At 43.5% G+C, this 14966-nt stretch overlaps 1 protein-coding gene across 1 annotated transcript; it reads left to right on the forward strand.

The window, feature by feature from the left end:
• Positions 1 to 7916: 7916 nt before the first annotated feature.
• Positions 7917 to 12111, forward strand: KCNA4 (potassium voltage-gated channel subfamily A member 4). The gene has a single exon (XM_041423301.1). The coding sequence runs from the start codon at positions 8303 to 8305 to the stop codon at positions 10265 to 10267; it is 1965 nt and encodes a 654-aa protein (XP_041279235.1). The 5' UTR covers positions 7917 to 8302; the 3' UTR covers positions 10268 to 12111.
• Positions 12112 to 14966: the final 2855 nt, after the last annotated feature.

A 14966-nucleotide genomic window follows, 5' to 3' on the forward strand; every position in this document is an offset into this window, starting at 1 on the left:
AGTACTCTGAAGCTGAGAACCACAAGAGTTCTCTAAATTTAGAGGTTGATATGGAAGCTTTACTGACCTGGGACAGGAATAGGGTAGAACTGAGCTAATATTAACCAGGGGTTTTCCAGGAGTTCCTCTGCCACCAGTGTACAAAAGAACATCAGCTCTCTACAGGTTATTTCTGATCTGCATGTGCAGATTATTTATTGGGATGACTTTTTAGCCTAATGATGCTATGACAGCAAATACCTCGCAGCTTTACCTGCCTTGTGCACAGACAGACAGACAGACAAAGGGTGCAAATTGTCCCTCCCCTGCCTGTGGCAGCTCTGTGTGAACGTGAGGGAAGGCAGCCTGTGATTTCCAGAACAGCACTTCATCTTCCCTCTGGAGGAAAGGCTTCATCCAACATACAGAATTTAATATTTCCTTGCATTAACTGCACCTCAGCCCTCTCAAGCACTACTGTAGATGATCCTCAATGTTCTGAAGTACAGGTCTTCTTCAAAAGGGTAATTTTAAAAGTATTTTTAGTAACTCAATTTCTGCATCAGTGTTAAAGCAATTTTTATATTGCCTTTGTGCTACCTATTTTAACTTCTTGTTTCCCAACTAGTCCCTGGAGCCCAGACCTATGACAATACTCTAGAAAGGGCACTTCCATTCTGGAAAGGTTTTCCTCAGTGAATGCCACACTGAAAAGAACCATAACTATTTGTTTCCCTTGTAGCACACCACAATAAAGGGTATTATAGGGGTTTTTTCTGCACTGTTTGCTAGTTCAAAATTGGCCACAAGAATATTTATTTTATTTAATAATCTTAATAATTCATTTTTTTCTCCAACTTTGTATAGTAGTTAAGTATTGCACCCTGCTAAAGTTGGTTAATTCTATGTGTTTATTCAAGCTGGGAACATCTTTTTCTCTGTTAACTCTGTGCTTAATGCACCCCTGAGATCACACAACAATATCCCCAAAATAGAGAGGTCTAATAAACTAGATGGAAGTATAATTTATTGGAGAACAGTTTGTTTGGATCAATATACATGGCACTTGAAACTTCCAGACATCCAGCTCCCATGTGAATCTCATTCTGAAGCCATTAAGAATAGGATTTAATAGATTCTAGTTTTTGTCAACATAGTCCTCCTCATTAAAAATTTCTTATATTTTCTCAGATATGCAAGACTGGTTAAAAATCCACACACATTCCTCCAGGATTTGTGCCTGCATATTTTGGAAAAAAGTGGAATCAGACTTTTGCCTGGTTATCTGAATATTCCGACACAGTTCTGGTTATGTCACCAACTCAGACCCAGCAGAACGAGTTTCCTCTTAAAACATGGAGCAATTTTCTGCATCCTTATTACAGCAGGAGGAGAATGATCCTTCAGAGCCAGGGTGGCATGAAAGCATCACCTCTCACACACCTCTAAACATCAAAGGGAAATGCCTGTGGTCCTCCCTCTGCTGATCTGCTTCATGCTGTGAGGTCTGGTGGCTGCTTCTCTCCTGGCTGTTCTGCGTTTGTCAGCAGTGACAAAATGATGCCAGGGCAGACTAAGCTGCTTCTGACCCAGAGATTCATCTGGAAGCTACATCTGACAATCATCAACTTATGAACTAAGATACCTGTGTACCTCCTGCAGCTAGAGCCCCAAATCTGTAGCAGGAAATCTCAGTCCAGTGTGTTTATGTTTACAATCTAATTTATGTGCAACAATAGTGTATGAAGAGCCTTCTAGTATGGTCTGGAGTGCTACAACTACAATGGTGTATCCCTACTTTTAGTCTGGTCCTACAGTTCCCTCATCCATGTCTTCCATTCATAGCTATTTCTTAAACAGGAATCATAAAAACATATTTACTAGAAATTTACCATCATCTATCTTGCAGAATTTAACAGAAATATCCTTTTTTTACCTACAACTATATATGTGAGCTATGTTTGATGCCATTCTTGACATCTAAATTTCCTTTGTTTACATGCTTCTTCATATAACAGCTTGCTACTGCACATTCCTGGAGCATGAGAGGCCTGAACTTCCATCTAACAGCACTTATATATTTTAACAGGAATAGTTTTGAGATATTTTGACAATATCTTGTCATACATATGTTTCTTTCCAGTTGTTCCTCGAGTCATGGTTAACTTCATAATGCAAATTTACATTATTATTTACTATCTGATTTTTCTCCATCCTTATAAAATCCTAGGGAGAAATAAGTCTACTATGCCTTCATAATGTTTTCTGATCTGGACAAAAATATATGCAAACAGGGATTTTTAGTAGCATCTGATATTTTCAGGTTTTGTAATCATTACGCTTTCTGTCAGCAGAGTTGGAAAATTGGGTATTCAGAATAATACATTTATTCTTAAATGCAGAAATAAAGCAAATCCAATGACATGGTAATTTAAGTAATTCTGTGAAACTAATTCATCTCCTTCATGATTTAATTAAAATAACAGTTTCCAGACTGCAGATCCACCCTTCTCACTACAACTTGGCATATCTGTAACAAGGCACAGTGCATGATCCAGGTTCTTCCATTTCAGCTAAAACCAAATTATTAGGAGAGGGAAAAAAAAAAAAGGTGATAAATAACCCCTGTAACACTGGATAGAAAAAGGATGTCAGCATTATGATTGATGTGGCTGTGGGTATCTTGGAAATCTGGTTCCTCATTTAGAAGCTTTCTATCCAGACTACCCTTATTATTATTTTTTTCTGCTATTGTCGTTTTTCAGAATAGACTTGAGATGAGCCCCTGTCTGCTCAGAATGAATGGAGAAATATTCAGGTCCAAAAATAGAACGTATGTGGTATTTTTATCCTGTTTTCTGAGTAAATCCATACTCTGCTACAAGAAATCATTCTCCAAGTAAAAACACCGTCAGTTTTTACTGCTGTTCATCCTAAACTCAGTGGTGAATGGCCACAGTTTTGCAAACTTTCCTGAGAAAATATGAAAGGGCTGCTGTTCTCTGGAGCATCAGCTTCCTTAGGTTAGCCTGCTGAAGCACAAGGAATGAACAGATGTGCTTTTCATACAGGTTGTGTGGAAGAACTGGCTGAGGATAGGCTGTATTTTAGTCTGCCAAGTGTCTCATTAAATACTGCCAGTCTTATTCAAAAGAAGAGTACTTGAGCCAGATTCTTTGACAGGGGAGTCTTACAGAGCCTAGTTAGTAAAATATGAATAAAATATGAACTCCCTGAAGTGACACAACTGCTGGGAGACAAAACTTATTTGTGGAGGCAAGAATTCACTACTTTGGTACCTCAGGATCCCTGGCACTGTAAACAGCTGAGAAGAGGGGGAAATGCAAGTTCTGAATCATGTTTCAGCACATCTGAAATTCCGTAGTGACCACAGCCTTTTCAGCTGATTATCTCAAGTTCCCACTGCTGCAACATTTTGTTTGTTTGAAAGGAGGGCCCCACTCTCACAGGGATGATCTTACAGTTGGATGTGTTGCCTTGAGAGGTGAATAGAAATAACAGGGAAGCAAGCCCAGGAAAGAGCAGAAGAGCAAAAGGAGAAGGTTAAAAGGGAAGTAGAATAATTCATGGTCTGGAAGTGCAGTAGGTGCTCGCTCAGTCTTATTCACTGCAGAGACTACAGAAGGGAGGTGAGGATTGGACTGAGGCCAGACCCTGCCAGTGTGAATTGCAGCATAAATTAATATTGGGCATAGAAACATAAATGAAGCTTTGTAAACCTCATGTTCTCTTTGCATGGAAATGTATTAAATGGTTGTGCATTTTTTCATAGCTAAGCAGTGATGCATATTTCTCACCTACATCACTGTAAAACAGGACAAATCTGTGTGGCAGCATACCTTAGAGATCCTTTACAATGACACAACATTTCTGTCAAAGATAGTGACGTGTAGGTATTCTCTCTTTGTTCTACCAATAATATTGTCCCTTATCAATGTGAAGGAGCAGAGGAAATGTAATATCTCTTAAATAAAAATTTTTCTTTGAACACTATGAATATACAAAGCTGAATGAAATGAGCCACAGTATTTATCTGCAAATACTTAAAGCTTGTTTTTTGCTTTTAAAACAGTTAAAAATTGGATCAAGTTAGACCTCTGAGCTAGGTTGAATTGTATGTGGTTACGTGATCCCTATAACATTAGAATGGATTTAAAAAGGCACAAAAAAGCTGTTCTGCTTTTTTCTCCCATTGTCAGTGATGTGTGTATCACATGTGCATGGAATCGTAGACCACAATTTGTTTACCTTTGCTCAACAACATGCTTTGCAGAAAGAATAACAGTGCTCAAAAAGGAATGCCAAAGTCATTGGTCTGTTTCTACTTGTCTTTTTCGTTCAGATATCCCCTGAATTTTTAACAGCCACTAGATAATGACAGGACAATGCATCTGAGATTTTGAAAGAGAAGTAAAAGCTAAATAAGCTGTTATCTTTTGTCCCAAATCCTTGAAACATCTCAAAAAAGAAATAAAAGCGTGTTCAAATCCTACTGATAAAAAGCAACATAAGATTTGTTAGACAATGAAGGGACTGAGCTCTGGAAAATGCCTCTAGAATTAAACTTTACTGATGAAGGAGTGAGTCTAGGTGCTCCTAATGATTCAGTAATTTTAGCTATGACAACTCTGGTATTTTTATGGCTTCATACATGTCCTTGTGTTGAAGTGATGGCAGGGGTTTGATCCATGACTTTGGTTTGCTCCTGTGCCAGGTTACAGAAGAATCTGGGTTTTGGTATTGGAAATGAATTTATAGGTGTTTTTTAGCTGCCTCCAAGAGCACCCAAATTTTGGACTGCTTTTGTGCTGACAGAAGACATCGCATTTTAATGGTGTTTGGGATGACATTAGTGATTTAATCTATGTTTTCCACTTTATATTGACTATAGAACCAGAAGTATTGTGAATGTTGAAAAAACGGTTAGCTCCGGGTGCTATTTATATGTTTCACTGTACTGTTGGCAAGGCTTGGTGCCTGACATTCAGTATGTTTATCTGGCTGATTCCCCATGCTCCCCTACATAGCAATAGGTCAGGCACTGACCTGAGTGGGATGAAGGGTATGGGCAGTAACTGGTGTAGGCAGCAGAGACACAGAAGTACACGGATAATGTGGGTAGTGCTGCTGGGGATCTAAAGAGAAAGAGTCACCAGGCTCCCTTGGCTTCTCTGTGGAGGAGGACCTAGGCAATGGAAGAAATGCCCAACCCACTTGCTGCACATGTTGGATTTGTCTCCAGCTGCGAACACCTTGAAGCAAAGCGTCTGGTGTGAGCGCTGCCTTGGATTTCTTCTCAATTCAGGCTTTTCTTTCTCCACCAGGGGAAGGAGGAATGCCCACAGTTTGTACTGAGAGGGTGGAGTTGGAGGTGTAGTGTCAAATATGGCCAAGCTGCATTTTCACAGCCATCCCTTACAGAGAGTGGAATGTGCCACACTGCAATTCTCTAGGTGCAAAAGGAGCAGGCAGTCTATACCCTGCCCGTGCTGCAGCGGGGAGAGGGAATTTTTTGCAGCTGTTTGAGGTGTTAACTCTGCCAAACACATCACGGTACCCTCTAGCCATGAACTAGGACCGGCATTCTGTTCAGAATTAGGAGCGAAAGTTGATTTGGCTTCATCTGCGAGATGGCTGCAGGAGCAGAGGGAATGTTGGCTCGTCCTGCCGGGGGGCTCGGGGCCGGGCTCGGCAGCGGCGAGGAGGTGCGCCCACCTCTACTCTTTTCCTGGGAAATTTGATTCGGGCTTGGCTTTGGAATTTGTTGGAATCTGTTGGAACTCGGATCCGAGCGACCCTCAACCCAGCGTTTCGCTTCCTTCAAGGCACGCCCAGGGGAGCAGAGGCCGGTGCTGGCAGCATCGCGACAGCTTCACCGGCGCGGGCACCCCGACTGCGACCATTACGGCCTTAACAGGACGCGGGGGTCGAGGCGGGGGCAGCAGCCGAGCCGAGCCGTGCCCATCCGAGCCGTGCCGTGCCGATCGGAGCCGTGCGCGGCGCAGTGCGGGCGGCGGCCGCCAGGGGCCGGCCGCGGGCCGGGAGAGCCGGGGGCGCGGTGCCGCGGGCTGGCCCGGCTCCCATCGACCATCTCCCGGCTATCTCCCCGCACCCTCGGCCGCCAGCACGCCCGCGGTCTGCGCTCCGCGCCCCGGCCGGCCGCTCCTCGGCCGCGTCCCCCCAAGCGGGACCACCCAACAAGTGGATGGAGCGGGCGGCAGCCGGCCGAGCCCCGGACGTGCCGGGGGCAGGCGCCGCTCGCAGCCAGCCCCGTGGTGCCGCCGCCGCCGGAGCCGCGCTCCGCGCACGGATTAGCCGGCGCTGATTTACAGAGCTGCCGCCAGAGCCGGACTCGCGGAGCCTGGCGATCGCGCCTGCCCCTGCGTTCCGCCTCGCACACGACCAGCACACGCACACCGCCTTCGTTTGCCCCGTGGGGACGAGACCCTGGCTCGCTGCCTTGTGGCCAATGCCGAGGCGAGCGGGAGCGGCTGTGGCGGTGCCCGGTGCCCCCAGCCCCGGCTCGCTCGCCCGGCTCCCGGCTGGAAGGGGCAGAAATAACTCGCCAACCTGTGGTGCGCACTGACCACAGCCACCTGCGAGTGCGGATCAGCCGGCACAGCCCCTCCGCGCTGCTGTCACCCGGTCCTTACACCAGCGGGAACAGCGCTGCTATTTCTCTGCCTAGGATCAGTAAGTATAACGGCGTTTTTAGCATCTTCTTCTGCATGACACGTAGGTACGATTTCAAAAATAACGTCATTTAATAGTGTTCACCTTGTCTCATGTATTAATAGATATGGCTATAGATGAGGCTTCTGTTTCAAAGGGGGGTGTGAGGGGCTGTGTATTTTTTGTGCTTGCATGTAGATGTTGCTTCAGTGCACCTGCAGTTGTTTTCTTGACATATCACGGTATTTTCACTTGGCTGAGCATCGTACGTGCTCGTTTCCAAATTAAATCCAGCGAGATGTTCACTGTGATCGAAACACAATTCTGCTGTAGATTAAAATGTAACATTCCCACATCTGATGTGTTTCTGCAAGTACAACAAAAGCTCTTTGTCTAGATACATTTATTCTTTAACGTTTGGTGTGGATATATCTCTTACGTATGTGCTCAAAGACCTGAATGCATCGTGTGTTGCAGTATTTTTATTAGTGTTGGTGTTTCAGAAGCATGCATATGTTTGTGTATGGATGCAAGTGCTTATATGGGTGGGGATTTTGTATCTGTCTCTATATATATGTGACATACCCACCCACATCCTTACCCACAGAGTCGTTCAAAATCTCTGTGCATGTGATGTGGGTGTGTGTGTAATGTAGAAGTGTGAATAGTGTGGGCAGGAGAAGATTTGAATGCCATGGTAATAGATGACACAGTTTCATTTGATCGGTGTGACCTTTTAGGAAAACAATCCAATCTTTTCCCTTTTTGTTTTGTTTATTTTTGTGTGTTTGTGCATGTGCCTCAGGTTAAGTGCTTCTTCTGCATGACCATAACCAAAGGGTGACCCATCCACTCCCTTGTGTCCTATGGGGACCTCAGAGCCAGTTTCTCAGTCTTCATCTCCTCCTCCTCCTACTCCACCACCTCCTCCTCCTCTTACCACTGCTGCTGATGCCCTGGGTGCTGCTCCCAGGTTTGAGACATTGTTGACAGGCTGAAGAAAGGATTTGCAAAGACCTCCTCACTGTGTAAATGGAGTGATGGCTGGAATTATCTTCAACTCTCCAAGTAATGACATTAAACAGTAAGTTTGCTAGGCCAAAGCATTACCAGGCACAAGTAATGAGTAAAGAGACTATTTGCATTTGGTTTCAATGATGAGCTAAAACCATCTGCAGAGAGCAGGTACCCTTTGGTTTGCGGTTTTTTTTTTTTTTTTTTGGTTTTTTTTTTTTTTCCTGAGGAATGCAGCCTTTATAGCCTGTGAGGCAGTCATGATGCTGATCAGATACAGCTGTGATGGCTGCAGGAGATAAATGAAAATAAAGGGCCTTGGTGGATGGAAGAACAAGGTCTCAGCTGTTCTCTGGTCCAATCTGAGAATTTCATCTTTCCTCATTAGCGAAGCAGCAGTTTGTGTCAAACATTCCGGAGAACAGGAAAATGCGTCTCTGTGGTTTTCCAAAGTACAGATCCAGTGCTACAGCCACGTTGCCACACTCGACGCGCAGGGGACTGTCCTCCAAACGCAAATGGCTTTGAACTTCTCGGCGAAAGCTACGGCGGCACTGTAAATAACGCAGAACTTCATCACGGTGGGCGCTTACAGACAAAAACAAGCAGTTGCAGGATGGAGGTCGCCATGGTGAGCGCGGACAGCTCCGGCTGCAACACCCACATGCCCTACGGATACGCGGCCCAGGCGCGGGCCCGGGAGCGCGAGCGGCTGGCCCAGTCCAGGGCGGCGGCGGCCGCGGCCGTGGCGGCGGCCACGGCGGCGGTGGAAGGTGGGGCGGCGGGCGGAGGGGGACCCTACCACCACTACCACCAGGAGCAGGCCCGCGGGGCCTCCTCCTCGCGTGGCGGCCTGCCCCGCCGCCAGAGCGGTAAGAGGAGGAAGAAGGGCAAGAAGAGGAGCCACCACCTGGGGAGCAGGGAGTGTGGGGCCTCCTTTCCCTGCTCCGAGCTGCTGCCACTCAGTGGTTCTGAGGAGAGAATCCTGAAGGACTTGAGCGAGGAGGAGGAGGAGGATGAAGATGAGGATGAAGACGACGAGGAGGAAGGGAAGCTCTACTACAGCGATGACTATGGGGAGGATGAGTTTTCGTACTCGGACCAGCCACCCGATGACGGGGGAGGCCCCGGGGGTTACGGCGCCGTGCGCTACAGCGAGTATGAGTGCTGTGAGCGCGTGGTGATCAACGTGTCGGGCCTGCGCTTCGAGACCCAGCTGAAGACCTTAGCTCAGTTCCCGGAGACGCTGCTGGGGGACCCGGCCAAGCGGGGGAGATACTTTGATCCTCTCAGGAACGAGTACTTCTTCGACAGGAACCGGCCCAGCTTTGATGCCATCCTCTACTACTACCAGAGCGGTGGCCGGCTGAAGAGGCCGGTCAATGTACCCTTTGACATCTTCTCTGAGGAGGTGAAGTTCTACCAGCTTGGGGAGGAGGCCATGCTCAAGTTCAGGGAGGATGAAGGCTTTGTCAAAGAGGAAGAGGAAAAGGTTTTGCCGGAGAATGAGTTTAAGAGGCAGGTTTGGCTGCTGTTTGAGTACCCGGAAAGCTCCAGTCCAGCCAGAGGCATTGCCATTGTATCTGTCTTGGTCATCTTGATCTCCATCGTCATCTTTTGTCTGGAGACTTTACCAGAGTTCAGAGATGACAAGGAATTCGTCATGTCCCTGAGCTTAGGGAAGGGGCTTTCCAACGAGTCTCTCCGCCTGGACGCTGGGGAGCACACCATCTTCAATGACCCTTTTTTCATTGTAGAGACCGTGTGCATCATCTGGTTCTCCTTTGAGTTTACAGTGCGCTGCTTTGCGTGTCCCAGCAAAGCACACTTCTTCAAGAACGTCATGAACATCATAGACATCGTGTCCATCTTGCCTTACTTCATCACCCTGGGCACGGACCTGGCGCAGGAGCAGGGCAGCCAGCAGGCCATGTCCTTTGCCATCCTGAGGATCATCCGTCTGGTCAGGGTGTTTCGCATCTTCAAGCTCTCCAGGCACTCCAAGGGTTTGCAGATCCTGGGTCACACGCTCAGGGCCAGCATGAGGGAACTTGGCCTCCTCATCTTCTTCCTTTTTATCGGAGTCATTTTGTTTTCCAGTGCTGTTTACTTTGCAGAAGCTGACGAGCCTGCCACCCATTTTCAAAGCATCCCAGATGCCTTTTGGTGGGCCGTAGTGACCATGACTACAGTTGGTTATGGGGACATGAAACCCATAACCGTGGGTGGGAAGATAGTTGGGTCCCTGTGTGCCATTGCAGGAGTGTTAACCATTGCTTTACCAGTGCCAGTGATTGTCTCCAATTTTAACTATTTCTACCACAGAGAAACTGAGAACGAAGAGCACACGCAGATGATGCAAAATGCGGTCAGTTGCCCTTATCTCCCAACAAATTTACTGAAGAAATTTAGGAGCGCATCATCTTCATCCACAGAGGATAAATCAGAGTATTTGGAGATGGAAGAAGGAGTTAAAGAATCTCTTTGTGTAAAGGAGACTAAAAGTCAGGACACGGGGAATAGCAGTGAGTCAGAGAAGAAAAACTGTGTAAATTCAAATTCTGTGGAAACTGATGTGTAGTTTTGAGCGTTTCCAAATATATTTATGCATTAAAGAGTGCAGTGAAAATAATGAAATATGCAAACAAGAGTCTGCAGCATACAGTAGTATGCCATTTAATGGTTAAACACAAATAAAAAGCATTGCTGAACATGTATTACATATCAACTAAGTGGTACAACTTGAGGAAAGGATTGCTAGATATGATAAATTTTCAGACTTTATATTTTTATTAGAATGCAAGTGTTTTGCACATGAGGCTGAAAAATTTATTAAAACCAAGTCAGTTTTAAAGTGGGTGCATGAACTGTCGACATCACTAATAACAGCTCTGTGGTAAAAGTTGGCATTCAGAGGTATTTACTATGTAAGAAACAATGAAGTTTGGTAGTCATTTATCTATTTATCAGTGCTTTAATAGCAGCTACCATAAATCATTGGATACCATAGTCATTGTTTTTCAAACAGTAAATTTATTGTAAAACGATATTCTACAGAAGATAGATCTAATTTTTTTTTTCTTGAAATCTATAATGCTTGTTTTTAACTGGAAATTTACTTTGAAAAGGCTGTTGACCCTCCAGAAATTGTTTATTTTTATAACTCTCTTTGGAGGCATTGCAGCATTTGTTGTCTAATAGTGAAAGAAATGAAGTAAGAGAATTGTTAAACCTGGTCTGACTGCAAAGGCAAAATGACTGGAATGCTTTTTTGCACTACTTTATATGCTGGAGATATATTGAAAGAGACTTCATACTGTGAATGTTTACTAATGTAATAGTTCAATGACAATCATTGGGAGAGTGAATTCTGCATCATATTTTATTGTTTCTTCTTTCTCTGTGATGCTGATGGCAAAACAGCTGACATGACATCAATTCCATACTCTTTTTAATTATGAATATCTGTGATCTGGAAAAGGATTGTGAAGTAAAATTTTCTAATCAAAATTATTTGAAATCGGTGTTTTCTACTGATGCCCTCAAGAAATACCAACCTAATTTATAGATATATTTTTTTTCTGCTTCATTTAGCATTCAGAGTCTATGATTAATACATGCACTTTGTCAGTATTGAGGAAATTTGGTGTATGGGAGGAGAAGGTAGAAGTAATAAGACACTCAGTTGTTACACTGCTGACAATTGAGGATTGCTGACTTTTAATAATGTGCTATTATTGGTGCTGCATTTCCCCTTGATTACAGCTTTGAAGCAACATTTAAGATCTAAACCAGGCATTTTAGGCTTCAAAATAAACCATGGAGTCCTTGTGAGAGCATTCCATGGTTTCTCTTCACTGATTTTTAGGCCAGTTATGTTTTGCTATGTTTCAAAACCTCCCACTGCCCTTCCTAGGAGGTTCAGGTAGGTAAAGATTAGCTGGCCTGCGGTATATTCCAGAGTCCAGAATGAGATAGGTGTGATATTACTGCATACAACATAAATAATAGATTCAGAAAAAGATTTTTTTCAGGCTTACCATTATGGAGGGAAGGCACAATTAATCTGTCACTGTTTTTGAAGAGGCACTGCAGAACATTCCAGATTATAAAACTTGAACCAAATTGGCATATGCACTTTAAGTTCTGGGACAGGCTGTTATAGAAGGAAAAAGGACTTACCAACACCACAGAATTACAGAAGTTTGCAATGTTCATTTAAAGCTGAGTGGAGGGGTTTTTTGCAGGGGGAGAACTTGTTAGTGACTGTCTTACAGCAACAGCAGAAGCACTCTGAATTGGGCATCCATGATATTACACGTGACAAGCCTTGTTTGCTGAATCCAGTGGCACCAAACAGAGCTGCAGACACAGGCTTCTCTTTAATGGTTGGGTTTTGCCTTCATAGTTTTTCTGTGAGTCTCTTCGAAAAGTTTCTCTGCTTGTCTTCTTTTGCATTGCAGAAAAATAAAAAAAAGACAACACACAAAAGACTGCGTTGTGCTGAGCCCTGCTTCAAAATGTGTGTTTAAGTGTCTGATTCCTAATTTAAAAACACTGAGCAGGCTTCACTATATTTTTGATGTGAAGCATTAAAAAGAGCTCCTTTTTATTGTGGTGGTGTCAATTCCAACTGCGCTTTGAATGAAGTGACTCAGTAATTTTATACATAGGCCTTTGCCAAAATTTAATGTTACATTTCACTCCAGCTCACCCCAGTTGAACGTGCTAAATGCTTTTTTCTACAGGGGCAATATCAGCAGTGAGGATGAGTGTTCTATAAAACCCAGGAAAAACCTGTAACTGGAAGTATTTCTTTCACAGATAGCAGTTAATGGCCTAAAGGGCACGAGGGTTCTCTTGCCGAATGTCTTGGTACCAATTCTGTCTGACACCAGAGACCATTTAGTGCCTGGGACCATGGCAACGAGCTAGGAGTGAAAGAAACACTGACCAGGTAAATAAAGAACTTAGAGAAAATAAGTAGTACGTGTTTGCAGTATTGACTGGTTGAAAGGGGAGGTGGTTCATAAGAGGTGGGATTTCAGACCTCTAATGGAAAGGAGAAAAGTCTTTAAACCACTTTGAAAATGCATTCATGCTGTAGCCACGGAGCTCAGCATGAGGGGAGCGCTTTGTTAAACAGCTGAGACCAGATGCTGACAAACTCCTGTTCAGGGGTGCAAGAAGATGCAGTTTGTTACATCATCAATTTCATTTGCAGTTCTATTCTTCATTACAGTCTCTGCTGGTTTTGTCTTCTGTAGCTAACACAGAAGAATAGTGATCGCAATTAATATCAAACTGGTTTTTGCTCTGAAAAAAAAACATGAATGTTTTTTTAAAAAAAAAAAAAGTTGCCTTAACTTCTTCAAAGACTCAGCTGTTGATTTAAACAAGCGTGCAGTGTCCATGCTGGGCTGTTTCCAGAGCAGTACCTTGCTCTCAGAAGGAGAAGGTCTGACTGTAGGGGCTCCTAGCAGTTGCCAGAGCAAAATTCTGGGTGTATGCTCAGGTAATGCTGGAGCCTCCGAGTGTATAAACACTTGGTCATGATAAATAAGAGCTATAGAGCCCAGTGCTAGGTTGTGCTGTCAGCATTCTGAATGACAGAACTGTGCATTGCAGAGTGGAGGCAAATAGCTCTACTTGGGTTTATAATTTGATTATTCAGCTATCTGTTGGTCCAGTCACAATATAGTTCTATCATGCCAGAGTCCTACCCCTAACATGCTAAAACCCAAAGCTCCCAAGTGCTTTAAGAAATAGAAATTTGTGTTAAGTATTACTTTGGTTGACATTGTGTGCCAGAGAAACCCTCTAATTGAGCTGTTATGGCTCCAAATTACCACTCCTGCTTCTGTCAGACCTTTCCCAGTGATACTGACAACTCTCAGAAAAATGATTTTATTGTGACTTGGGTATCTTACATTTTTAAATTATAGTGGTGAAATGCATTCCTGATGTAGCTGATGTGAATGGATTTACACTGGGGATCGTTTTAGTTCTACTAATGTAGTTCAAATGATTCCACATTGACATACATTTCAGCTAAAAATAATGCAAAATGAGATATTTCAGGTTCGCTTGCAGTGGTGAAAAAATTTGGAGGAGTTCCATTAGAATTCATGGAAACACAGCAGCACCAAATCTGATTTCAAATATAGTCTGATAGTTAACAGTGTGCTGGCATTTATTTAAATAATTTCCTAGGCATTTTTACAGTAATCTTAAGTGCCAAGGCCAGACTCACGAGGAGAGAGTTTTGCCAGCTGAAGGGTTGGATTTAATGGCTGACTTCAGAGATCCATAATTTTTTTTTTCTTTATTACATTTTTGATGTTACATTGATTCTTTGAAAACATCAGCCTGGATGCTGAGCTGTGTACCAGAAGAGGTGTTGTGTAACCCAGTCAGAGCGAAGGTTTTTAGTGTTCAGTTAAGATTTCTGGAGTGATTCCACAAGAGGCAAATTCCATTTGATGGAAAATACAATTTGTTTGTATTTGAAGGAAAATTCTTCTGCTTACACAGGTTTTCGTGTGTAGAGTCCAACTCTGTGGTGTTCATGTAATGCAGAATAAATCTGGGAGATCCAGGGGGTAAAAATTCCCAGTGTGATTATGATTAATCTAATTCATGACAATAGTGTCCTTGGTGTGTGGGGATACTGACAGGCATCCTTGTGGTCACAAAAATTGGGATTTGGGCGCGTTTTCAGCCCGTAAAGCTTTGGAATGTGAAAATGGTTTTCATAACACTGGTATGGAAAGAGTTTGGGATCAGGCCATAACCTTGAAGAAAGGGTGTTAGAGTGTAACTCCTGACATGGAACATTCCTGTCAAGTTTGCTGTCAGGTGTTGAGAGTCATTTGACTCGGGATTTGAAAATTCAGTGCTGAGCTGCCCAAGAACAGGAGGTACTTCATATTTGCATAAGTGTAGGATAAATGTGCTATGGAAAACCAGCTAAATATCAGAAAGTCTATTCCATTTGTAGCTAGTTCCTGAAAAGTCTTTCTTGCACAGCATTGAAAAATGAAATGTGTCTTTCTGGCCATCCTGGACGCATAAAACAAATTCTAAATACCAATTAATTTTTAGCATAATTTTATAGATAATCCTCAAATTAAATCTATCCATTGTGTTACTGGCTTCTTCTACCTTTTGCTGGTTCTTTATTACTTTTTACTGTCATTGCACCCAGTTATAAATACTTTAAATGTATTAAATATATTAAAATTGATTTAAATTTATTAAATAAAAATATTTTATTTTTT

The sequence above is a fragment of the Onychostruthus taczanowskii genome, unplaced genomic scaffold (genome assembly GCF_017590055.1).
Source record: "Onychostruthus taczanowskii isolate IOZ18803 unplaced genomic scaffold, ASM1759005v1 scaffold76, whole genome shotgun sequence".
Taxonomy (NCBI): Eukaryota; Metazoa; Chordata; class Aves; order Passeriformes; family Passeridae; genus Onychostruthus; species Onychostruthus taczanowskii.